The sequence below is a fragment of the Dasypus novemcinctus genome, chromosome 5 (genome assembly GCF_030445035.2).
Source record: "Dasypus novemcinctus isolate mDasNov1 chromosome 5, mDasNov1.1.hap2, whole genome shotgun sequence".
Lineage (NCBI taxonomy): Eukaryota > Metazoa > Chordata > Mammalia > Cingulata > Dasypodidae > Dasypus > Dasypus novemcinctus.
In genome coordinates, this window is record NC_080677.1 from 33989211 (window position 1) to 34016200 (window position 26990).

General features: G+C 38.5%; 1 protein-coding gene across 3 annotated transcripts in view; it reads left to right on the forward strand.

Moving 5' to 3' along the window:
- The first annotated feature begins 240 nt into the window (after positions 1-240).
- SPMIP4 (sperm microtubule inner protein 4) overlaps positions 241-26990 on the forward strand; it is a 74824-nt gene continuing 48074 nt past the window's right edge. Inside the window, exons 1-3 of one of the 3 annotated variants that reach the window (XM_004447558.5) lie at positions 241-483; positions 1241-1398; positions 25013-25189. In XM_004447558.5, the coding sequence (XP_004447615.1) occupies positions 1265-1398; positions 25013-25189 (311 nt within the window). In that variant the 5' untranslated portion in view covers positions 241-483; positions 1241-1264. Of the gene's footprint in view, positions 591-1240; positions 1399-22711; positions 22804-25012; positions 25190-26990 lie in introns of those variants that run through there. The other 2 variants (XM_004447557.4, XM_058296867.2) reach the window with 2 other exon arrangements.

Below are 26990 nucleotides of genomic sequence, written 5' to 3' on the forward strand. Positions count from 1 at the left end.
TCCCGCGAGGTCCCGCCTCACTAAAGTCTCCCCTGCCTCTCTCCCCTTAACCTAAACTTTCTCCGCCCAGTCCACCCGAGGAACCCCACGGCGGCCGGGCACTTAGACCAGGCCGTTTTCGAGGAAAAGAGCCGCGGCCACCGCCAGAGGGAGCCCAGAGGCAGGGCGAGACCGACGGCCGGCGCGTGGCAGCCGTCGTTTCGCCTCCTGTCTGGGCGTCTTGCCCGCCCTCCCCACTTCCGGTTCCGCTCCGGATTCTCGCCAGTCTGGCGGCTCCAGGGTTTCCTCCGAGACCTCAAAGAGCGGCCGGGCGCCCTCCAGTCCTCCTACCTGTCACCCCGAGGCTCGCCGCCGCGCTGGGATGCATTACCTAGTGCCACAGTCACCGTCGCCGTCACAGGCGCCCTCAACCCCACCCCGGCCCGCCCGCGCTCCCTCTCCCTCCCTCACCCGCACCTGCCCGCAAGCTCCACCGGGCCGCAGGTGCGGAGGGCAGCGGAATTCCACGCCCCGCGGAGGCCCGCGGGCTCTTGGAGGGGGCGGGGGCAGGGGAGGCGCGGTCACGTGCGGCTCCCAGGCTGATGTCTCAGGTCTGTCCGAACTTTCGCGGTACCCCTGGGCGGGACGACGAAGGCCCGGGAGGCTTGGCCTCCGCCCCTCGGGTCCGCGGTCCTCGCTATGGCGCCCCCTTAGCTTTTCCACCCAGTCGGAGGGAGGAGTGGGATTCTCACCTAAGCAGGCAAGAACCAGAAATCCCCTTTGGAGTCCCACAGGATCTATGGTCATTCTCCACCTCTTGGCAGTGGGATTCTTCTTCAGAAACTACAAGGCCTGTAGAAGCGCAGCCCTTGATTCTGTTGGACGCGAGTCTCCCTGCTTTTTAGAGAGACCATGGGCTGGAGGGCGGAGGAAAGGAGGATCTTTACTTGAATAGTTTATGGTTAAATTTGAGGCACGAATTGAATTTCAGTCGATTAATGGACCAATAGGTTGCCCAGGTTGAGCTGGTGTCTACTTAGAAACGTCTTCACTTCGGGTTTATGTCCATTGAAATTCATTTCCATAGAAATTAAATTGTTTATTACTTAAGTCATCTGAGAGGCTTTGGAAGGAAGCCCCTGATTTCAGTGCAGCTTGGGCTGAATAGTTAGGCAGTTCAAAGCGTGTTACCTGTCTGCTCTGACTGATGGGTTGAGTAAGTTGACCTCAGAACCAAATGTGTCTTCCATTTCTTTTCCAGATTGTGCCTTTTTAGCCAAGAAGCATGGAGGTAATTCACGGCAGGCCCTACTGTTGCAGGGAGCTTGAAGGAGCTGACATACTGTCAAACACCTTTTGCTCTAATGAATTGCACACTCCACTGCAAACAGCTCTTCGCACAACTGCCTCAGACGACAGGTACAGCAAATGCTAGATAGAGCAAACAAAAAAGTATATTTTTTAATGTAAGAAAAACCATTTCTCATTCAGGGGCTCTTCTATTTATTACATAAAAGAAGCCAAGTATGACAACTAAACCTTAAAGTGCCCACATCTGTTAAGAACTTGATGAGAAGTCAGTTGATGCATACTATAAAAAGACATCAAATTCGTTCACTAAATTCTAGAACTAAAGACTAGTCATTTCTTTAATTTGGAAACTAATCTGTTTTAATCAAAAAATTATTTTATAAAGGGGAAATTAGTGTAGTGGTTCCTTATCATCCCCTAACACCATCTGCTGAAATATACAGAATCTGTTTAAATTTTTGCTTTACCAAATTTCTATACACGTACTTTTGGTTATAGTTACAACACATCTAACATATAATGAGTGATTACTATGTGTTGGCACTGTACCAAGGCTTTGTAATTCTTTCAACAACCCTATGAAATAAGTACTATTATCCCCGTTTTACATGTGAAGTAACAGGTATAGACATGTAATTTGCCAAAATTTTAGTGCCAGCTTTTCTGTATTATGTTTACTCAAACCGTACAAACAAACAAACAAAAAACACCTCTAAACATCTGAGAGTGAAAAACAGCCTGCAGGGTTGTTTTTAGTTTTTTAATTTCACTCAGTCAAATCTTTCACATAAGAATTCTTTCTTTAAGAAATCAGACAGTAAATTGCCTAGCCTCAGTTTAAACACTTCCAAATGGGGCATCACTTAACCACACAGGTAGTCCATTCCATTTTTGAATGCTCCTGATAGTTGATTTTCTAGTGAGAACATTTTTCCTCCTTGTAACCTCTACTTGCTCATCCTTGTTCTTCCTCTGAAGCCATGCAAAGTAAGAATATTCACCATTCCATTATAGCAGTCCTTAAAGTATTTGAAGATTCTTTTGGTCTCTAAAGTTTCTCTTTACCAGACTTTGCCAGATATCGCTGGTTCTCACAAATTTTGTGTCAGGTTTTTTGTTTGTTTAATATACCTGAAAAGTATGCCTATACAAAGAATTAAGACATGAAAAAACATTGGTTCAATGAGTCTACAAGAATTAGGATTTAGGGGAGGTGGAAAAGATTACCTAAACAGTTAAAACAATTGGAAACTGCAACCAAAATAAGCTAGTAAAATCCCTCATATTTATAAGTAGTCTACAGAAGACTCTTTCCGTAATTTCCGTTAAACTAGAGTGCCTTAAGGGTCTGCTCATATGCAAAACAGAGCCATCTGCTTTTTAAATTCTCTGACTGGTCCCCATGTTGTTAAATGTTCTCCCCACCACACCCACACCCCCAGCTTCTTCATGAAGCAGTCCTCTGTCCCCAACACTTCAAAGAGAATGTGATTCATTGCATAGACATCTGCCTTCTAGCACCATCCCTTATATTTCTTCTGTGTTCCAGGTCTGCAGCTGTGTTCAGGGTTACCATATCATACACTCTTAAGTTACACGTCTATGCTAAGCATAGTAGACAATACAGGGGGAAAAAATTTTTTTTTGTTGCAAACTCAGTCTATTTGGTGTATTTCTAAAGGTGTAATACTTATTTATCAGTAAAAAGTTAGAAATTAACTGCAAAAATAAATAAGTCAGTAAATGGCAAACTAATTTCCTTGAGAGTCAAGGTACATATTAGAAAAGGAGGGGCAAGGCAGGTTCCATCCAATTTCATGAGTTTTATCAAATACAGGACCTTACTTACTCCTAAGAGTACCAGATGGGAAACATGTTTTATAAATTAGATCTAGGAAGTAGAATGTGGAATCAATTCATACCGCCTCTCCTCAAAGACCATCCACTAGATAATGAATTAAAATATAAGATTAAATTAAAAACAAACCCCACACACACTCCCCACTCCCAGCCCCAAAGAAAATAAAACACTAAGATGTCCTAGATTACTCTCCAGAATGGAAACAGGGAGGAGCATCAATAATTCAATTTAGTCAGTTACAGTAATCACAAGCGTGGCTTGCTTTTAAATATACAAAAAAAATTTTTTTTTTAAGCAAACAAGAAATAGTACCAGGGAAGTAGACGTGGCTCAAGTGATAAGGCTTCCATCTACCATATGGGAGAACCCAGGTTTGATCCCTGGACCTCCTGGTTAAAAAGAAGAAGAGAAAGCGTGTCTGCGTGGCAAGCCAGTGCCCACGTGGCTAGCCAGTGCCCATGTGGCAAGCCAGTGCCCGCGCAAGTGAGTCACGCAGCAATATGATACAACAAAAGAGAGACAAAGGGGAGAGTCAAGGTGAAGCGCAGTAGAAACCAGGAACTGAAGTAGCATAGCTGACAGGGAACCACTTTCCACATCATAGGTCCCCAGAATCAAATCCCAGTGAATCCTAGAGGAAAAAAAGTGAAAAGAAGAAGACAAAAAGAAGAAATAGATACAGAAGATCACACAGTGAATGGACACAGACAGCAAGAACAGCACGGCAGGGGGGGCGGGAGGAGGGGGAAGGAGAAATAAATGAATCTTTAAAAAAAAAAAACAGTACTGATCACTTTTCTGAAAAAACACAATTACTCAAAATTAACTAGATAGAGAAGGGGCAAGGGACCAAACCTATGGGTCTTGTTCTCACACAAGTACATGTGGGTGGGCATTGGACATTTGTCATTATTGAAGAAATGATCTTCAGATTGATTTAAACATTACTTAAGTATGATGCTGACACTAGCTGTGCAGAAAGGACTCTGGAGAGATGCTCATAGCAGCGCACACTTGCAGCTCTTCTTTGATTCTGGAGGCTCCAGGGCAACCAATATTACTTCATTAAATACATTCTTTAGGCATTTCTGTGTGAGTGCAGAGCACTCCCCATATTTGACAACCCTCAGGTCACTGGCCACCTTTTCAGCAGTGTCCAAAGTAATAGGCCTCTGTTCTTGGAATGTTCCTTGGTAGTAATAGGGTCATCTCTAAGATCAATTTGGGTACCAAAAAACAAGAAAGGACAGTGATATGTTATCTCAGTTACCCACTTTTCATTCATATTTTCAAATAAGGATGGATGGGCCACTGAAAAACAGACTAGAAAAACATCTGTTTATGGCTAAGTCAGTGGTGATAATCTATCATAATTTTCTTGCCCTACAGTTTGGCTCTCCACCAAACATAACTGTGACTGAGTAGTTGTCAATAGCAGTTGGTACAAATTCAGATGAAAGTTTTGTTTGTTGTGTAAGGCATCAGGAAACATATTTTCCTTCACCCACAGCCATGTACTTAGTTGTCTAAATTGCTGAAATTGTTTTGTGTCCATTTTCAATACTTCAAATTCAGATTGACCTCAGCTTCTCCCCTGGGTTACTGGCAACACTGGGCAGTCTTCTCAGCTGCCAGGCTTGGGCACACACCTCTCACAAACTTTACTCTTCTTTCCTCTTGCATCCAGGCTTTCAACATCATGATCAGATTTCATGGATCTATTCTAGTTTGTGAATGTGCTCTTTTTATTTTTATTTTTTTAAAAAGGTTTTATTTCCTAATTATAAAAATAACACGTGTTCCTTATTGTTTAGAAACCATGGAAATCCATAAAGAAAACAAATTCATTTTTCCGACTTAATAAAACCTAAACTACAAGGAAGAAAACCTTTGTCCTTTTATCCAGAAATAATAATCACTATGTTAACATTTCAATATGCATCTTATGTGGTTTTTTGTTTAAATTGAAGAGCATATTATACATATATTTTTGTGAACTTCTATTTTCACTTAGAAACACGTTATATTTTTAGATTAAGAGGAAAGAGGACTCAGTTCACTTCTACTCCTGAATCAGTCCTTGCTGTACCTGATTCTCAAAAGTGGCTGTTGACCCTGAATTACTACTCAGATCCAAGAGCCATCATATTAGGCAGGGCTTCCCTAGAGTCAGAGGAAACCCTTAGTAGGTAATGTGTGATCAGGGCAATTGTCCCTGACTCAGAAGCAGTAATATGAGGTTTTAGATTTGACCAAAAGGGTGGGGTTAGCTTCCAGTTAGAGCCTCTACCCGCCTTTTTTTCACCTCCAGGGTCAGCATACTGCTAAATATCTGATCTAGTATGAAAGTGGCTCTGCCTACCTGAAGATGGTTCTGGCCTTTCTGCCCCCTCCCTGCAAGATCAGATCTAGGTCAACTGAGCCTGCTGTTTCACAGCATTAGGGCAGTTCCTGTCAATGGTGAAAGGACACATGACACCCAGACTTAAGACACATTCCTCCTTTGTTCTGCATTGTGATAACATTCTGGCCACAGCTGATGTTAAGTGTTTTTCAGCAATGTTAAACTGAGTTCATACTTCACTTAGGATAACTGAAATCTAAAGGCCTTTTTCTTAAAGGGTAGCTAAGCTATTTCCTCAATACTTTAGTCTGCCATAATATATTTATTAACATTCAATTTGAGACCTTGATTTGAGTCTTCTGGTTCAACAGCTAATCTTATATTTTAATATCTTAAGGTTTTGGTCTCTGAAGTTAATAATGATGAAATTTAAAACAATGACATTCATAACATTTCACCCCTTTTTAAAAATATGAATTCCATGAAAATAAAGTATTTTACATCTTTATGTAAAGTGAATACCTGATTCTCAATCATAGTTTAAAGTTAAGTCTCTAAAAAATTAATTTGGTTATTCCCTCATAGAAAGACCATTAACAAATACTCTCCTTTTTTATTTTATTGAAGTATAAACTTCATGCAGAAATGTGCACAGATCATAACTGTACAGCTTGATGAATTTTCACAACATGAACACAACACATCTGTGTAGCTGGCACCCAGAACAAGAAAAAAAAAAAATCCAGCATTTCAGAAGTACTCTTGTGTCCCATTCCAATCTCTATACCACCAAGGTAACCACTAGCCTGGCATTTATAACTCATAAATTAACTTTGCTTGTTTTTGCATTCCATATGACTAGAAGCAATACAGTTTGCACTCCTTTGCCCTTATTTTTTACCTCAGCATGTTTTTAAGATTCATTCCTAATATTGCATGTATCAGTGATTTGTTCCTTTGCCAAAGAGTACTCCATTATATGAATAATCCAAAATTTGTTTATGCATTTTCCTGTTGATAGACAGGTTCCTCCCACACCCACCCCCCAGTTTTTGGATTTTATAAATGAAATTTCTCTACATATTCTTGTACAAGAATTACTATGGATATATGTTCTTGTTTTTTATTAAATATCCAGAGGTGGAATTGCAAAATCCTGGGGTAGGTGTATGTCAAATGTGTAGAAATAAAGCTGTTCATAATGTTCCTTTATTATCCTGTGTGTGTAAGATCTGTATTGATGTCAGCAGTGGGTTGAAGGGTAGCCCCCAAAATGATGTGCACCCATCCGAACCTCAGAACATAAGAATGTAACCTTATTTGGATTAAGGGTCTTTGCAGATATAATTAAGTTAAAGAAATTGAGATGAGATCATCCTAAATTACCTGAGTGGGCCCTAAATCCAATGACAAATGTCCTCATAAGAGACATACAGAGAAGACACACGAAGAAGAGAAGGCAATGTGAAGACTGAGGCAGAGATTGGAGTGATAGGATCACAAGCCCAGGAATGCGTGGACAGCCGCCAGAACCTGGAAGAGTCAAGGTATAGATCTTCCGTAGAACCCCTAAAAGCCGAGAAGACATGCGACAGCTTGATTTTGGGCTACTGGCATCCAAAACCAGGGGAGAAAAGTCTGTTTTAACTTTCCTATTTGTTGTAAGTTGTTACAACAGCCCTACTAATATACATTTTGGTACTGAGAATGGGGTGCTGCTGTAACAAAAAAGTAGTCATTGCTTTGGAAATGGGTAATGGGCTAGAAGAATTTTGTGGCGCTTGAAAGAAAAGTCTAGATTGCCATGAAGAGATCGTTGGTACAGATGGATATTAAAGGCAGTGTGGTGGGGAAGTGGTTGTGACTCAACTGATAGAGCATCTGCCTACTGTATAGGAAGTCCAGGGTTCATTACCCAGGGCTTCCTGGCCCGTTTGGTAAGCTGGCCCACATGCAGTGCTGCCATGTGCAAGGAGTACTGTGCCATGCAGGGGTGCCCCCGGCGTAGGGGAGCCCCACACGTAAGGAGTGCACCCCATGAGGAGAGCTGCCGCACTTGAAAAAAGCACAGCCTGCCCAGGAGTGGGGCTGCACACATGGATAAGTGATGCAACAAGATGATGTAACAAAAAAAGCAACACAGTTTTCCAGTGCCGAATGGCAAGAATGCAAGTGGACACAGAAGAACACACAGTGAATGGACATAGAGAGCAGACAATGGGTGGGGGATGGGAGAGAAATAAATAAATCTAAAAAAATAATAAAGGCATTGTGGTGAGAGTGAAGGCAAGTGAGGACAGCATAGTACAGAAAGCTTCATTTGTCTTAGAGAATGCATACATTGTCATGAACAGATCATGAGTGGGTTTATCTTTTATTTCATTTCATCTTCTCTATTGGCTTTTTATCTGTACCTTGTTGTATTATGATTTTTAATGGTTGCTTTAAGGATAACAACATGTAACTTGGACTCATTGCTCCCTGCCTTGAATTAATTTTTACCACTTCATGGATAGTATGGGAACCATACAACAGTTTAATTTCAATTTCTCCTGTCTTATCTAATGTCATATATTTTACTTCTACACATTATAAATGATGTGCTACAATATTTTTTTGCTTTAAACATTCAATTGTCTCTTAAAGAAAACTAGTAAGAAAAAGATTAATCTTCCATATTTACCACATAGTTACCGTTTCTGGTGCTTGTTATTCCTTTCTGTAGATGTGAATTTTCATAATGTCATTTTCCTAGACTCAAATTTAGCATTTTTTGCAGCATGAGTCTGCTGTAAACCAATTCTCTCATCTTTAGTTTCTCTAAAAGTGTCTTTATCTCACCTTTATTTTTAAGCTGTTTTTCCTGGATGTAGAATTCTATATTGACAGTTTTTTCTTTCAACACTTTAAAGATGTGGTTGCATTGTCTTCTGATTTGCATAATTTATAATAAAAAGTCTACTGAATTACTTGTTTTTTCCTCTGGGTGTAATGCAGTTTTTACCCTGCTGGCTCCTTTTTTTTTTTTAAAGATTTATTTATTTATTTATTTTCCCCTCCCCGCCATTGTCTTCTCTCTGTGTCCATTCGCTGTGTGTTCTTCTATGTCCACCTGTATTCTTGTAAGCAGCACCAGGAATCTGTGCATCTTTTTGTTGCATTATCTAGCTATATTAGCTCACCGCGTGTGCGGCACTACTCTTGGGCAGGCTGCGCTTTTTTCACGAAGGGTGGCTCTCCTTCCAGGGTGCACTCCTTGCACATGGGGCTCCCCTATGTGGGGGACACCCCTGCGTGGCACAGCTGTCCTTGCACGCATCAGCACTACACATGGGCCAGTTCACCACATGTATCAGGAGGCCCTGGGTTTGAACCCTGTACCTCCCATGTGGTAGGTAGATGCTCTATCAGATGAGCCAAATCCGCTTTTCTCTGGCTGCTTTTAAGATTTCTCTTTGGCTTTGGTTTTCAATAGTTTGATTATGTTGTATCTACATGTGCTTTCCTTTGTATTTATTCTGCTTAGGGTTCACTGAGCTTCTTGAATCCTGTGGGTGGTTGTTTTTGATCAAGGTTGAAAATGTCCATTATATCTTCAATTATATCTTCTTCCCCATTCTCTCTCTCTCTTCTTCTAGGACTTCAGTGGCATGTATGTTACATGCTTGATACTTGTTACATGCAGAGGTCATTAAAACTCTCTTCTTTTTTGTTAGGATAATTTTTCTCTCTACGCTTGAGTATGGGTCATTTTATTGACCTGTCTTCAGATTCACTGATTGGTTTTTTTTGTAGTGCTCATTTTTATATTATGCCTTTGACTTTTTAATTTAAGATATTGTATTTTTTCAATTCTAGGATTGCCATCTGGGCCTTTTTAAGAGTTTCCATGTCTTCTTGACATTCCCCAGGTCTTCATTATATGCATTTTTTTTTCCTGCAAGTTGTTTACCATATTTATAGTAGATCTATTAAAGTCTTTGTTAATTCTCACATCTGGATGTGATGGGCTATTGGTCTTTTATTTCTTGATTATTGGTTACACTTTTCTGCTTATATCTAAAAATTTTTTGTTGTGAACTTGGTATTTTGAATGATACATTATAGAAACTCTGGATTGTGCTATCTTCCTCTGGAGAGTGTTGACTTTATTCTAGTTGGCAGATTAATGACTGGTTTCAGACTTTTTAAAAAATGGATTGGTTTTCCCTGTTGTTCTAGGTCATAACTCTTAGTCCTGGAATGTCTTACTTCTAAGTGTGACTTTTCTAGAGTTTTAGTTGTATAATAAATCCTTTTAATGTGGCAGGACTAAATATTCAGATTTTGTTTCCCCAGCACTGGGCAGCTGTTGAAATCACTGATCAGCCTTCCAGCTGTTGCTTTCCACTGGCTTTTTTAGAGTATTGCTCATTGAGGTGCAATTGTAAGCCAACTATTTGAGGGAATTTGAATGCATATATATTTTGGGACTTCTTCTCTGCTTTCTATCTTACTAGGATCCCACCCTTAATATTTAGCCCTCCGCCAACCTGAATGCCAACTTCTAACACCCATCCCAGTAAGTCTATCTCTTTCAGCTTGATCTCTGCTCCCTGTGTGATGAACTGGGAATTGCCCTCCAGAGAATACTCAGGTAATGTGGATCTCAGTGTGCTTTTCAAGGGTCATATAACCTCCAATTTTTGCCTGAAATTGATTTTTCTCCAGTGTCTTCCAACATGGTGTGTGCGTGTGTGTGAATTTGGGAGTTTATAATTGTTATAAGCAGGAGAATTAGTACAATACAAGCTACACTGGAATAAGCTGTTGCTAGAACAGGACTTTTTATAAATAATTGTTTTGAGAGAATTCAGAGAAAATTTATATTTATTCCTTGAGATAACTGGTGATAACCTTCAACATTGTTTCTATAAAGCACACTATCCACATCAGAAATAGATGCTTATCAAAAATGAGGCCCCTGTGCCCTACCTGTGCCTTCTGAAATAGAATCTCTAGGGTGACAATTTTCTGTTCTAGATGTTATATCACTGCAACTATTTCATATTCCCAGCCCTGTCACTTATTCATACATAACAGTCCTTTAGCCGTCTGATTAGCTTACATGATGTCTCTGCTTGGCTTGTGGCAAAAAAAGTTATTTTCTCCTTTTGCAGATAGACGCTACAGCAAACAGAAGTAAAATGGCTTGTATTCAGTTGAAAATGACATTTTTCTAGGGTTTTAGTTTTATAATAACTGTGCCAGAAATAGAATCCAAACTTCATGATTTCTAGTTTGAGTTGTTGGCTAAATGATTTCTGCTGATGATTTCCTTATTTGTGAAATAGGAAGTTAGACCAGATTCCTAAAGTTCCTTTTGCTTCTACTATCTAGCTACATATTAATCATAGGATTTAAAGTAGTTCTAGTTAAAAGCCATTCGAGTAAACACATAAACAGTTTCTCCCAATTTTTAGGATAATTGAGTAGGATTTCCAGACTTAAGCAGAACTTATTTGGTCTCTGTCACTTATTTACGAGTGAAGACTACTAGAGCAGCCATTCTTAACTTTTTTTTTGCCTTGGTACCACAAATGATAAATGTTTACCTGTGACTCTTATTGATAATTGTAGCTACTACATAAAGATTTTTGTACAGTTTCCTAAGATCTATCTGTGACTCCATCCGTTTCTCTCTTGCTGGTCTAGTAACACCTTGTCTGAGAATTACTGCCCTAGAGAATACTTGTGTGTGCTTCCCCTATGCTTTGTTCATTCACGCCACCAGCATTTGTTATACCATGTTGTATCTTTTCAATTTTGCATGTCTGTTTCTTCCACCATGGTATTGTTTACACACCATTTGCTAAAAATGCAAATTCTTTGGTCCATCCCAAAGCTGTTGAATCAGTCTTTGGGCTTGGGGCCATAAAGTCTTTATTTTAACAAGTTGACCAAGTAGTTCATATGCACACTCTTTGACAACAACTGCATTACACACAAACTTCTTCAATGTAAGAACTTTCTATTCATCTGTGTTTCCAAAACATCTAAGTGAATGGCTTTCTTTCCAGGCCACCCTCACAGGCATGTAGGTTTACATCTTTATTTTCTACTCTTTTCACCTAACACTCTCTTCTGTGGTCCTTCCTTATCCCTTTCAAATCTCTATTCAATTCTTAATTTTCATATCACTGACCAGTAATTCATTTTTGTTTTGCCATGAAAATTTTACATTGTTTTACTTTGGAAATCTTCTGGTCTTATTAGGGCTTTTTTTTTTTCTTTTTTTGTCAGAAGTAACAGAAGCCCACTGGCTAAAGCCAACTCTTCACTTGTTGACTCATGTAAGTGAAAAATCCAGAGGTACAACTGACTTCCCATGTAGATCATATGATGGCATTGGGACTGTCTTCAGCTGTCTTCTCTGCTTTCCTCTGTGTTGGCCTTTTTTCTTGGGCAGTCTTTCTCCCAAATGTTGACAAAAACAGCTGCTAGCAGTTGCAGCCTCACATTTGATAGCTTTCTAAGTTCAGGGAACAAAGGAAAATGGAAGAAAAAGCTCTGGAGAGGACTTTCATTAGCATATCATGGGGCATTTACCCATTCACTGGGGCCAGGAGATGCAGGCTTTTACTAGCCAGCACTGTTGCTATAGGTCCATCCTGGAGGTTCTCTCCCATCCAAACTACTGGAGTGAAAGTGGGGCAGGTGGTTCCTCAAAAGGAAGACTGGGCTTTGTTAGCAGTAAAGGGGGTTCCAGGCAGACAGAACTAACATTGTCCACTTTACCTTCCTGCTGATGTTCTCTTACTATTTTAGTACATAAGGACTTTTGAATTGCCACATATGATTGAATTTACTATGACTTTGAAAGCATTGTCTAAAGTAGTTCACTGAAATTTGGGTTCTCTCCCTAAATAGTCCTATTGTTAGTGATTGTCCCCAAAACTCTCTAATTGATGTGAAATTTAAGAGAAGCACCTATGAGAAAATATTCCCTTTCATTAACTGAATATAAAATTAAATACAAGGTATGTTCAGCTATCTATAAACTATAAGAAGTTATCATTTGAAGCAATATCTAGGTAGAACTAGGCTCCTGTCTCCTAATAACTAAAATTTGCTTTCCCTTTTATTCCATGTGAATCTTTCCTTTCACAGTCCCTAGACTGGTATAGCCAGAGTAACCATGTATTCTCAGAACCCCTCCTCTTAATTCCCACTCACCTTTTAAAAGCAGCTGGATAGCCACAGAAATAAAGATCCTCTATCTTCATAATTTTATTCTTTTTATCTACTCTGGAAAGTGCCATTAGAATGATGTTGGTATCTCTGCTCTGTTGTTGAGGATGGCGTCTTCAGACCAGCTTCAGCATCCATGGCTCTTAACCCCTACCTCAAGATTTCTCAAAAACAGAACAAAACAGAAAGCTCCTGAATTTCAGAGATTACTTTTCACAGCTGTAAGGATGATCTTGAGTCCTACCATATGTTAGCTCTCAGCTTCTTAATTTTCTAAACATGGATTTCCTTAAAGGAGTACTTTTTAAAAAAATGTTATAATGTGTTTTAAACTAATTTGGCAACTTTAAAGGTGATGCAAAATGATTCCCTCACAGTAATCTACTTTTTATTTTTTTCTTTTCAGAATAGGCAACACAGTGTAGCTCCATTGTCTGCAGCCCTCCACAATCACCTGAACTTTCTAAAATACAGATTCACAAACCTATCTCTAGACATTCTGGCTCATGGGGTCTGAGGTGGAGTGAGGGAATCTGCATTTTCAAAATTTTTCTAAGCTTATTTTAGGAACCATTGTGCTAACAGATAACAGAAAGCTGTTATAGCTGAAAACAGGAAGAAAGTTAGAATTATGGTTCTGGCTTACTCACTGATAAAGCAGGCGTTCTTAACCTATTTTGTTCCATGGACCCCTTTGCCAGTCAAATGAAAACCACATTCCCCTTACTAAGTCCGCATTATACTGTGTATTATTTAATAAATATATCACAACCACTCTAACCTGTCCCCACAAGAATAATGGTTTTTTGCATTTCAGTTCAAACTCATGGATCCCTGGTTAAGAACCCCTAGATTAAGGGCAAGTTAACCTTTATATCTCAGTTACTTTATTCACTTCTGTATTTTGGAACAATTACAGCAGTCACTATTTTACACAAATGGGTGGTATCCTTTTGGGTGGTGTATTCTTTTGTGGTTCTCCCACTAAAAATTTAAGCATGGCAGGAATGGCTATTCAAAGTCTTCATAGTTCCCTATGCCCTATTCCCATTAAGCTATTCCCTTGTCTTACTCATTAGGCAAACAAAGTTATCAATTAAGAAAGTGCCTTGAAAATTGCTTAAGATTCATGGCAGGTTTTGTTTCTAGAGTCACTCCATTGCTTTCCGATTCTTGAACGTTTTTCTTGAATAAGTTCTCTGCAAACTAAAAACTACGGATTTTGTTTGTTCTGAGCTTTCCTTTAATCATGCCTTCCAGTAATTACTAGCTAAATTTGACTTCCTGAGTTTGGGATTTGGTGTTTGAACTTCTGTAAATTGACTTTAAAACAAGATATTGTTTCATCCATAGGGTATGGTATTTTTTCAAAAACAAGTAAATACTTAATTTTCTGTGGTTACAGATTTCAGTACTAATAATTTGATAATTTTTTCCTTCTTTATGGAGATGTGTGTTATATAAGTTTTAAAAATATTTAATTCTAACACTTCAGTAACTATTTTAATTGGTTCCTTCCATAATATGCTGTTAGTATTAAAGCTAAATGGGAAAGCAGGACACCCTAAAGTAAAAGAGAAATATGACTTATTTATGCTTTCCCTTTTATTTTAAATGGTTTCCTGTAACTTACCGGCCTTAGATGGATGCCAACCCAAATGATTGATTAACATTTTCTACTGACTTATCTTCCTGGGAGAATGTAATATATGGGGGTCAGATGTTGAGAAATAGACTCATTTATGATTTAAATGTAACTTTTGCAAACTTAAATATTAAAGCTTAGGTTGTCATTAATCAAATGTATTTAAATATTTTTCACTTGTCATGTCCCCCAAACCATGTCTATTGATCATAGTCATATAACTGGTAGGAGCCTCAGATATCTGAGAGCTAAATGCCATCATCCTTTTTATAGTACCCCAAATCCATGATTGCCCAGAGTCCCACTGACTAACTAGTGCAGAGGCTGGCAAACTTTTTCTGTAAAGGGCTAGATAGTAAATATTTTAGGCTTTACTGTCTTTAACACAACTGCTTTACTCTGCCTTTGTAGAGCAAAAGCAACCATAAACAGAACATAAATGAATGGTCTCAGCCCTTAAAATTGGGTAAATTCAGCTCAAATCTTTATTTCATGCCTTGTGGAAGTCCAAAGCTTTCCCCCAAATTTATCCAGAATGGGGTTGGGAGTGGCTCTTCAAAATTTCATGGTTACTTCTGACTATGAGATCCTGGTTCTATTTAGAGTGTTTCTGCCCAACACAACATTGCTGCAGATGCAAAACTCAATTTCCTTTAAAGGCTTCGTCCACACAGAGCATTTGTGAGCACAATAAAATTCACAGAAGAGTAGGAGTTTGGGAAGAGGAGTCCACAAAGCACAATATTACATATATCTTTAAACCCCTATTAGCCATAACTTCTGTAATCTCAAAGTTCTTTAACCCACCTGTCTCCTGGGGGTTCTCACTAGCTTTCACCCAAGGAAGTCCCCAGCCTCCTACCATCCTGCTGGTTCATGTCTTCTCTTTGTCCCTTTACTCCCCTCTTCCCTCTCCTCTTCGTGTCTCAGGGGCAAAAAACCCAAATCACTCCACAGCTGAGCAACTTTATCTCTTTTTAGATTGCGTTCCTACCAAGACCCATACTTGCAGGGTCTCTGGTTCTACCTCACATGGCTTAGCAAGACGTTTTATCAAATGAAAGTAGTTCCTTCCCTAAAAGAAATTCTGGAGCCAACATTGTCAAGATTTTTCAATTTCATAATCTTCCCCACCTCTAAGCTTTTTCACATGTTACTCTCCATCTAGAATGCTCTCTTCCACCTAGATAATTCCTATTCACCTTTTAGAACTCATTTTATACAGTGATTCTTCCAGGCATCCTTCCTCTGTAGAGGATTTCTGTTTGTCCTGGCAGATGCTTGGGAGTGCATTACTGATCCAGGACCACTTAACTCCAAGGTCAGGTCTTGGGCAGATGCAAACTTGGGCAAAAGATTGAGAGCTGGTTTATTTCTGACTCATCTTTAATGTGAGAATGTTTTCCCTTGTAGGGGCCCAGCTTTTTGTAGAGATGTGTCTCTTTTAGATTTTTCATCTGGCTCTGACTTTGATTTCTGTACCCTTCATTCTGCAGGGCCCTTAAAATGAAAGTGTCAATTTTCCTGAATTGGAACTGCCCTAAGGGCAAAGATTTCACTTGTGCTTGTTTATCAAGCTCTGGGTTCCTATTTTCCCTCGTAAGTGGGCCTTGCAACCCTTTTATCAACAATTAGTTGCTTTTAAGAAAATTTTTTCATGTATTTTTCAGCATTTTCATTTGTTTTCAGTTAGAAGATTGGTCCAAATAACCTAGTCTAACATTACTGGAAAAGTGAAGTCATTAAATCCTTCTTAATTAGAAAGCAGATCTCTTGTCATATTTATTAAGTATTTTTATGAGAACTTCTCCTTAGCCAGAAACTTTGTTCTTGCATTATATGCTACAGTTCAGGAAAGAAATCCATCTCTGGCCTTGCTCATTCACTCAGGCATGCATTCATTCAACAGATATTCATAAGTACCTGTGTGCCCAGTACTTGGATAAAGCATGATTACAAAAGCACAAAAATTTTAAAGTGCCCTTGACTCCCTTGTTAAGAAAAAGCAGAGAAAATCATCTGAGCTAACAGTTTTCAAGATCAGACTAAGCCCTACCGGGAAAATGAGCAAATACCTTTGTCTCCCTCCACTGAATGATACTATTGTAACGGGTGGAACTCCAATGCCTGCTTTCTATGGAAGGTAACTACTGATTAGGACAGTGCTTCTACATTTTTAGCATGCCTAAGAAGCACATGATGGGCTTGCTAAAACAGATTACTGGGCCTCACCCCTCAAGATTTTTTTTATTAGAGAAGTTGTCGGTTTATAGAAAAATCATGCAGAAAATACAGAGCTCCCATATATCCCCCCTCATGCATGCAGTTTTCCCTATTTTTGCCACTTTGCATTAGTGTGGTACCTATTTTACAATTGCTGAAGCAATATATTATATTATGTTATTAATTATAAGCCATAGTTTACATTAGGGTTTACTATTTGTGTTGTGTATTTAGTTATATGGATTTTTTAAAAATTTATTCTAGTAACATATATACACCTAAAATTTCCCCCTTTTAACCTCATTCAGATATATGAAACTGCTATTGATTACATTCACAATGTTGTGCTAACATCACCATCATCCATTACCCAAATTTTTCCATCACCCAAAAGAGAAACTCTGTACCAGTAAAACATTAACACCTCATTCTCTACCCCTACCCCATCCTTTGGTAACCTATATTCTGGTTTCTGGTGTTATGAATTTCCTGATTCAAATTATTTCATATCAGTGAGATCCTACAATATTTGTCCCTTTGTGTCTAGCTTATTTCATTCAACATGATGTCTTCAAGGTTCATCCATGTTGTCACAGGTTTCAGAACTTCATTCCTTTTTATAGCTGAATAAAATTCCATTGTATGTATAACCACATTTTGTTTATCCTTTCATCACTTGGTAGACACTTGGGTTGCTTCCATCTTTTGGCAATTGTGAATAATACTGGTATAAACATTGATGGGCAAATATCTACTTGAGTCCCTGCTTTTAGTTCTTTGGGACATGTACCTAGAAGTGGAATTGCTGGGTAATACAGTAATTGTGTACAGGCATACCTTGGAGATTCTGTGGATTTGGTTCCAGACCACCACAATAAAAGAAATATTGCAATAAAGCAAACTGCATGAATTTTTTGGTTTCCCAATACATATAAAAGTTAGGGGGAAACGGACTTGGCCCAGTGGTTAGGGTGTCCTTTTACCACATGGGAGGTCCGCGGTTCAAACCCCGGGGCCTCCTTGACCCGTGTGGAGCTGGCCCATGTGCAGTGCTGATGTGCGCAAGGAGTGCTGTGCCTCGCAGGGGTGTCCCCCGCATAGGGGAGCCCCATGCGCAAGGAGTGCGCCCCATAAGGAGAGCCGCCCAGCGCAAAAGAAAGTGCAGCCTGTCCAGGAACAGTGCCGCCCACACGGAGAGCTGACACAACAAGATGAGACACAGAAAGAGACACAGATTCCCGTGCCGCTGACAACAACAAAAGCAAACAAAAAGAACATGCAGCAAATGGACACAGAGAACAGACAACTGGGGAAGAGGGGGGAATGGGAGAGAAATAAATAAAAAAAATTTTTAAAGTTATGTTCACACTACTTTTAAGTGTGCAATAATATTGTGTCTAAAAAATATATATATACCTTAATTTTAAAATGCTGTATTTCTAAAAAATGCTAGCCATCATCTGAGCCTTCAGCAAACTGTAATCTTTTTGCTGGGGGTGGGTGTTGCTTTGATATTAATGACTGTTGACTGATCAGGGTGGTGGTTGCTGAAGGTTAGAGTGGCTGTGGCAGTTTCTTAAAATAAGACAGCAATGATGTTTCCCACATCAATTGACTCTTCCTTTACAAAAGATTTCTCTATAGCATGTGATGCTGCTTCATAGAATTTTACCCACAGTAGAACTTCTTTCAAAATTAGAGTCAATTCTTTCAAACCCTGCCACTGCTTTATCAATTAAGTTTATATGATATTCTACATCCTTTATTGTTATTTCAGCAATTCACAGCATCTTCCCTAGGCGTAGATTACACCTCAGCAAACCACTTTCTTTGCTCATGCATAAGGAGCAACTCTTCACCTGCTCTGGTTTTATCATGAGATTGCAGGAATTCAGTCATATCTTCAGCCTCCACTTCTAATTTTAGTTCTCTTACTGTTTCCACCACATCTGCAGTGACTTTCTCCACTGACATCGTGAACCCCTCAGAGTCATCTATGAGAACTGGAACCAACTATTCCAAGCTCCTGTTATTGTTGATGTTTTGGCCTCCTCCCATGAATCATAAATGTTGTGAATGGTATCTAGAATGACAAATCCTTTCCAGAAGGTTTTCAACTGACTTTGCCCAGATTGATCAGAGGAATCACTATCTATGGCAGCTACAGCCTTACAATAACAATACCTTTTAATTGAACACTTAGAGACCATTATAGGGTTATTAGACTAGCCTGATTTCAAAGTTTCTGTGTCTCAGAAAATAGGGAGGCCCAAACAGTGGGAGAGAGATGGGGGAATAACTGATTGGTGGAGCACTCAGAACAGACGCAGTGTTTATCGATTCACTGTCTTAAATGGTCACAATTTGTGGCATCCCCCAAATAATTAGAGTAGTACATCAAAGATCACTGATCACAGATCACCATAACAGATATAATAATAAAGAATAAGTTTGAAATATGTGAGAATTACCAAATTGTGATACAGAGACATGAAGTGAACACATGCTATTGAAAAAATGACACCTGGAGTAGTGGATGTGGCTCAAGCAGATGAGGACCTACCTACCACATGGGAGGTCCAGGTTCGGTTTCTGGTGCCTCCTAAAGAAGATGAGCAAGACAGCAAGCTGACACAATAAACTAATGCAACAATATGATGCAATGTAGAGACACAATGAGGAAACACAATCAGAGACACAACAAAGTAGGGAGTGGATGTGGCTCAAGCAATTGGGTACCTCTCTCCTACATGGGAGGTCCTGGGTCCTGGGTCCCAATGCTTCCTAAAAAAAAATTGAGCAGACACAGCACACAACAGACAGACACAGAGAGCAGACAGCAAGTGCAAACAAAAAGAAGGGGGAGAAATAAATCTTTAAAAATTGGCACCTATAGACTTGCTCAATGCATAGTTGCCACACACACCTTCAATTTGTAAGAAAAAGCCAGTATTTGTGAAGCACAGTAAAGCAAAGCACAATAAAATGAGGTATGCCTGTATTCACTTTCTGAGGAACTGCCAAACTGTCTTCCACAGTGGTGGCACCCTTTTTTTTGTTTTACAATAGTAGCCATTCTACTTGTGTGAAATGGTATCTCATTGTGGTTTTGATTGCATTTCCCTAATGCAGGAGTTCTTAACCATTTTTTTTCATTGGATCCCTTTGCCAGTTAGGTGAAAACCATGGACCCCTTACTAAGTCTACGCTATATACTTTATATTATTTAATAAATATTATCACACCCGAACCAACACGTCCCCACAAGAATAGTGTTCTTTTGAATTTTCAATTCAAGCTCATGGACCCCCTGGAATCTTTCGACGAGCCCCTTGGGAATCCATGGACCCCTGGTTAAGAACCCCTGCCCTAATGGCTAATGATGCTGAGCATCTTTTTATGTACTTATTGGCCATTTGTGTATCTTCTTTGGAGAAATGTCTATTCAAGTCTTTTGCCCATTTTTAAATTGGTTTGTCTTTTTATTGTTGAGTTATAGGATTTCTTTATCTATTCTGGATATTAAACCCTTATCAGGGAAGTAGATGTGGCTCAGGTGACTGGGCTCCCACCTACTATATGGGAGGGCACTAGTTTGGATCCTAGTGCCTCCTAAAGAAGACAGCAAGCTGGCGTGATGGGCAGGCACAGCAAGCTGACATAACAAGAGACACAAGAAGAAAAAACATAATGTGGGACCCAACAAAGCAAGTAGCAAAGGTTCCCAGTGCCTCCTAAAGACGACAGCGAGCTGACGCAGCAAGATGATGCAACAAGAGACTCAGGGAGGAAAAACATAATGAGAGACACAACAGAAGCAGGGAGTAGAGGTGGCTCAAGAGAATCAGCAGCTCCTTCCCACATCAGAGGCCCTGGGTTCAGCTCCCAGTGCCTCTTAAGGAAACAAGGAAGATGAACTAACACAGAAAGTGAAAAAACAACAAGGGGGTGGGGAGAAATAAATACAATAAATCTTTAAAAAAAAAAACTCTTATAGATATGTGGTTTCCAAATATCTTCTCCCATTTTGTAGGTTGTCCAATTTCATGATTAAGTCCTTCTATCATCAAAGTTTATTTTGATGAAGTTCCATTTATATATTTCTTCTTTCATTGCTCATGCTTATGATGTGAACTATAAGAAACTATTGTCTAACAAAATGTCCTAAAGATGCTTCCATATCTTTTATTCTAGGAGTTTTATAGTTTTTGTTCTTGTGTAGGTCTATAATCCATTCTGAGTTGGATTCTGTATACAGTGTGAATAGAGTCCACTTCCATTTTTTTGCATATGTTTGTCCAGGTTTTCCAATACCATTTGTTGAAGAGACACTTCTTCCCCTATTGAGTGGGGTTGGCACCCTTGTCAAAAATCAGTTGGCCACATGTATGAGGGTTTACTTCTGTCCTCTTAGTTCATTTCCATTGGTCTGTGTGTCTGCTTTGTGCCAGTACCATGCTGTTTTGATTTCTGTAGCTTTGTAATACATTTTAAAATTGAGAACGTCCTCCAACTCATTCTTCTTTATCAAGAGGATTTTGACTATTCAGGGCCTCTTACCATTCCATATGAATTTGATGATTGGCTTTTCTATTTCTGCAAAGAATGCTATTGGAATTTAGATTAGGGTTGCATTGATTCTGTTTAGTCTTCTAATCCATGAATATGGAATGTCCTTCTATTTTTTCAGGCATTTTTAAAATTTCTTTCTGCAATGTTTTATATTAATAGTTTCCAGGTATAAGTCCTTTACATTCTTGATTAAATTTATTCCTAGATACTTGATTCTTTTAGTTGCTATTGTAAATGGAATGTTTTCTTGATTTCCTCTACAGATTGTTCATTACTAGTGTATGGAAACACTACTAATATTTGTTTGTTGATCTTGTACCCTGCCACCTTGCTGAATTTATTAGCTCTAGTAGCTTTGTTGTGCATTTTTCAGGATCTTCTACATATAAAATCATGTTATCTGCAAATAGGAAAGTTTTATTTCTTTCTTTTCAACTTGGGTACCTTTTATTTCTTTCCCTTGCCTAATTGGTCTAGCTAGAACTTCCACTACAATGTTGAATAACAGTGTTGACAGAGAGCATCCTTGTCTTGTTCCTGATTTTAGTGGGAAAGCTTTCAGTCTCATCTTTCAGTATGATGGTAGCTGTGGGTTATTCATATATTCCCTTCATCGTGTTGAGGAATTTTCCTTTTACTCCTAAGTTTTCTGAGTGCTTTTATAAAGATTTACTGCATTTTGTCAAATGCCTTTTCTGCAATAATTGAGATGATCATGTGGTTTTTCTTCCTTCATTCTATTAAAGTGGTAAATTACATTAATTGATTTTCTTATGTTGTACCATTCTTGCATACCTGAGATAAATCTCACTTTCTCATGGTGTATGATTCTTTTAATGTGCTGTTGGATTTAGTTTGTTAATATTTTGTTGAGGACTTTTACATCTATATTCATAGGAGTGATTAGTTCATCTTCTTTTCTTGTGGTACCTTTATCTGGCTTTGATAGTAGGGTAGTGTTGGCCCCATAGAATGAGATAAGAAGTGTTCCCTTCGCTTCAGTTTTTTGGAAGAGTTTAAGCAGGATCGGTGTTAATTCTTCTAGGAAATTTGGTAAAATTCATGAGTAAAGCTAACTGGTCCTGGACTTTACCTTGTTGAGAAGTTTTGATTACTGATTCAATCTCTTTATTTGTTATTGGTCTGTTGAGATCTTCTGTTTCCTCTTGAGTCAGCATAGATAGTTTGTATGTTACTAGGAATTGGTCCATTTTATTCGGGTTATCTATTTGTCGGGGTACAGTTCATAGTTATCTTCTTATAATTATTTTTATTTTGTGGAGTGGTAATTTTGTCTCCTCTTGTTTCGTTTAGTTTTTGCGTTCTCTCTCTTTTTTCCTTTGTCAGTCTAGCAATTGGATTGTTGATTTTATTGATCTTTTCAAAGAACCAACTTTTGGTTTTGTTTGTTCTTTTTATTTCATTTATTTCTGCTCTAATTGTTGTTTCCTTTTGCTTGTTTTGTGTTTAGTTTGTTCTTTTTCTAGATCTAATTTTGAGGTAAAGTGTCTGATTTAACATCATTTCTCTTTTTTTTTTTTTTTAGGAGGTATTGGGGGTTGAACCTGGGACCTCATATATGGACAGCAGGCACTCAACCACTCAAGCTACATCTACTCCCTTTCCTCTTTTTTTAATGTAAGCATTTAGAGCTATGAATTTCTCAGCCCTGCCTTTGCTCCATCCCGTAAGTTTGGTATGTGTTGTTATTTTCATTTATCTCAAGCTATTTCCTAAATCCCTTTGTGATTTCTTCTTTGCCCCATTGTTTATTTGTGTTAACTTGCAAATATTAGTGAATATTTCAGCTCTCCCTCTGTGATTCCTAGCTTCATTCCATTGTCCTGTCTCAGAGAAGATACATTGTATGATTTCAGTTCTTTTGAATTTATTCAAACTTATTTTGTGAGCTAACATATCGTCTATCCTGGAGAATGTCCTAGAGAAGAATGTGTAATCTGCTGTTTTGGGTAAAGAGTTCTATATATGTCTGTTAGGTCAAGTTGGTTTGTATTATCATTCAAGTCATCTATTTCCTTATTGATCTTCCTTCTAGATGTTCTATCCTTCATTGAAAATGGTGCATCAAAGTCTCCTACTGTTAATGTAGAACCATCTATTTCTCCCTTCAAATATGTCAATATTTGCTTCATATATTTTGGGGCTCTGCTATTAGTTGTATATATATTTATAATTGTTGTCTTATTTAATTGACCCCTTTATCAGTATTAGTGACCTTCCTTTTCCCTCATAACTGGTTTTGACTTAAAGTCTATTTTATGTGGAATTAGTATAGCTACCCTTTGTCTATTTGGATTATTATATACAGAGTATATATTTTTCCATCCTTTCACTTTCAACCTATTTGTGTCTGAATGTGAGGGAAGTCTTTTGTAAGCAGCATATAGTTGGGTCATATCTTCTAATATAGTCTGCCAATCTCTGCCTTTTGCCTGGAGAGCTTAAGTCATTTACATTTAAAGTAACTACTTGGGAAGTGAATGTGGCTCAACTGATAGAGCATCCAGGGTTTGATGCAGGGCCTCCTGACCTGTGTGGTAAACTGGCCCATGTGCAGTGCTGCCACATGCAAGGAGTGCCGTGCCACTCAGGAGTTCCTCCGTGTAGGGGTGCCCCACATGCAAGGGAAGCTGCCCCGCATGAAAAAAGTGCAGCTCACCCAGGAGTGGCACCGCAGCCACAGAGAGCTGACACAGCAAGATGATGCAAGAAAAAAGAGATGCAGTTTCCCAGTGTCGCCGGATAATGCAAGCGGATGCAGAAGAACACACAGCAAATGGACACAGAGAGCAAACAACAGAGGGGAAGGGGAGAGAAATAAATAAAATAAATCTTTAAAAAATAAAAAAAAAATTACTGATAATGCAAGTCTTTCTTCTACCAATGTGTGATTTCGTCTTTGTAAGTCTTATGCCTTTTCTGACCCTCTGTTCTTTAACATTTACTTTCATATTTGTTTGATTTTTTGTAATGTACCATTTCCAGTCCCTTGTCATTTCCTTCTGTATATATTAATATTTTTCAGTTATTTTATTTGAAGTTTACCATGTGCTTAAATTTAACATCCTCAGTCTGTAACTATCATCTTCAGTTTGATACCAACTTAACTTCAATAGCATACACACAGTTTCTATACCCTTCCATCCGTTCATCTTTTTGTTATATTTGTTATAAATTATAGCATTATACATTTTATATCCAAAACCATCATGATGCCTAAAGAATCATTATCTATCATAATCTTCTTGACACTGAGAATCTTGTCCATGTTCTGAAAATATGATGTAAGGTAATTATTAATTGTATTAGCCAAAGGGGTGTTGATGCAAAATACCAGAAATGGATTGATTTTATTAAAGGGTAGTTATTTTGGGTAGGAGCTTACAGATACCAGGCCATAAAGTATAAGTTACTTCCCTCACCAAAGTCTATTTTCACATGTTGGAGCAAGATGGCTGCTGACATCTAAAAGGGTTCAGGCTTCCTGGGTTCCTCCCTTCCTGGGGCTTGCTTCTCTTCCTCTGTGGGCTTACTTCCTGGGGCTCCAGTTTAAGGCTTCAGCATCAAACTCCAACATCAAAAACCCCCAACTCTGTCCTTTGCCATGCCTTTTATCTGCAAGTCCCCACCCACCAAGGGGCAGGTACTCAATGGCCTACTGACACAACTGAATCCAATATAATGTCATATGCCCAGAGGAAAAGGCCAGTTTACAAACATAATCCAATATTTCTTTTTGGAATTCATCAATAATATCAAACTGCTACAGTAAGCTATAGAAATTTTTGTTTTACTGAAATTTTTTCAAAATTCTCTTTTTTCACAGGTATCAGGAATTTAGGGACTCACTCCAACATTGTAGGCTTCCTTGGGGTGCGGAAAGGGAATATGGTGGAATGATACCAATTTCACTCCCTGAGGAACACAGGCCAAAATGTGAACCTCCTCGTTTAATGGGCAAAGGACATCAGCATTATGGGTTTGGTGGAGAAACCTGGCCAAGGTAAGTAACTTTTCTCTCTTTACATGGAGGGTTTTTTTTTGTTTTTGTTTTTAACAAATCAGTTTTATTGATAATAAAGCATGAATCCATCCAAAGTATACAATCAATGGTATTTGATATAATCACATAGTTGTGCATTCATCATTTCAATCATTATTAGAGCATTTTCATTATTCCAATAATAATAAAAATTCTGTTTCCATCCCTCTAGCTTATTTGTATTTCTATTTTGTAAAACTAGTCTTATATATATGTCACATTCGTGTTTCACATGAGGTTTCACTATGTTTTAGTCAGTCCCATGTTACATTTTTTAGCTTTCCTTTTAGTGATAAACAAGTCCTTAGACTTTCCTTTCAACCACTCTCGTACCCAGGTAATAGCTCTGCTAGTTACAAACACTATGATATGTTTTCATCATTTCTATTCATTTCCAAAGATTTACAAACAACCTTTTTACCAATGCTACACAGATTAACCATCAGCTTTCCATTCTCTACCCTCATCTATTTTTTAGTGACCTGTATTCTAATTATTAATTCCACTGACTTTACACAATCTATTTAGTTCATAATAGCACAATCATACAGTATTTGTCCTTTTGTGTCTGGCTTGCTTCACTCAACATAATGTTCTCCAGGTTCATCCATGTTGTCATATAATTCAAGGCTTCATTTCTTCTTACTGCTGCATAATATTTCCATTGTGTATATATACCACAATTTGTTTATCCATTCATCAGTTGATGGACATCTCGGTTGTTTCTGTCTTTTGACAACTGTGAATAATGCAGCTATGAAGATGTGTGTGCAGATGTCTGTTAGTTTCCCTGTTTTCAGTTCTTCTGGGTATATACCTAGTAGTGGTATTGCCGGGTCATATGGCAAGGCTATATTCAACTTCCTTAGGAACTGCCGAACAGTCCTCCACAGTGGCTGTACCGTTCTACATTCTTACCAAAAGTGAATAAGTGTTCCTGTCTCTCCACATCCTCTCCAACACTTGTAGTTTTACAGTTTTTAAAAAACAGCCGTTCTAATAGGTGTGAAATGATATCTCATTGTAGCTTTTTAAAAAAATACATATTTTTAATTTATTTTTAAAAGATACTCAGAGTACATAAAATGTTACATAAAAAATATAAAGGATTTCCATATGCCCCACTCCCCACACCTCCCACTTTTCCCCACATTAACAACTTCTTTCATTAGTGTGGTACATTCACTGCAATTGATGGACACATTTTGGAACACTGCTACTCAGCATGGATTATACTTTACATTGTCGTTTACACTCTCTCAGTCATCTCATTGTAGTTTTGATTTGTATTTCCCTAATTGCTAGTGATGTTGAACATTTTTCACATGTTTTTTCACCATTTGCATTTCTTCTTTGGCCAATTGTCTATTCAAGTCTTTTGCCCATTTTTTAATTGGGTCGTTTGTCTTTTTATTGTTGAGTTGTAGCATCTCTATATATGTGGATATTAAACCCTTATCGGATATGTGTTTGCCAAATATTTTCCTCCATTGAGTCAGCTGCCTTTTCACCTTTTGACAAAGTCTTTTGAGGTGCAAAAGTGTTTCATTTTGAGGACATCTATTTATCTATTTTTTCTCTTGTTGCTTTTGCTTTGGATGTAAGGTTTAAGAAACCAACACCTATCACAAGATCTTGTAGATGTTTCCTACATTTTCTTCTAGTTTTATAGTTGTCACTTTTGTACTTAGATCCTTGATCCATTTAGAGTTCATTTTTGTATAAGGCGAGATAGGAGTCCTACATAGAGGTTTTTTAATTC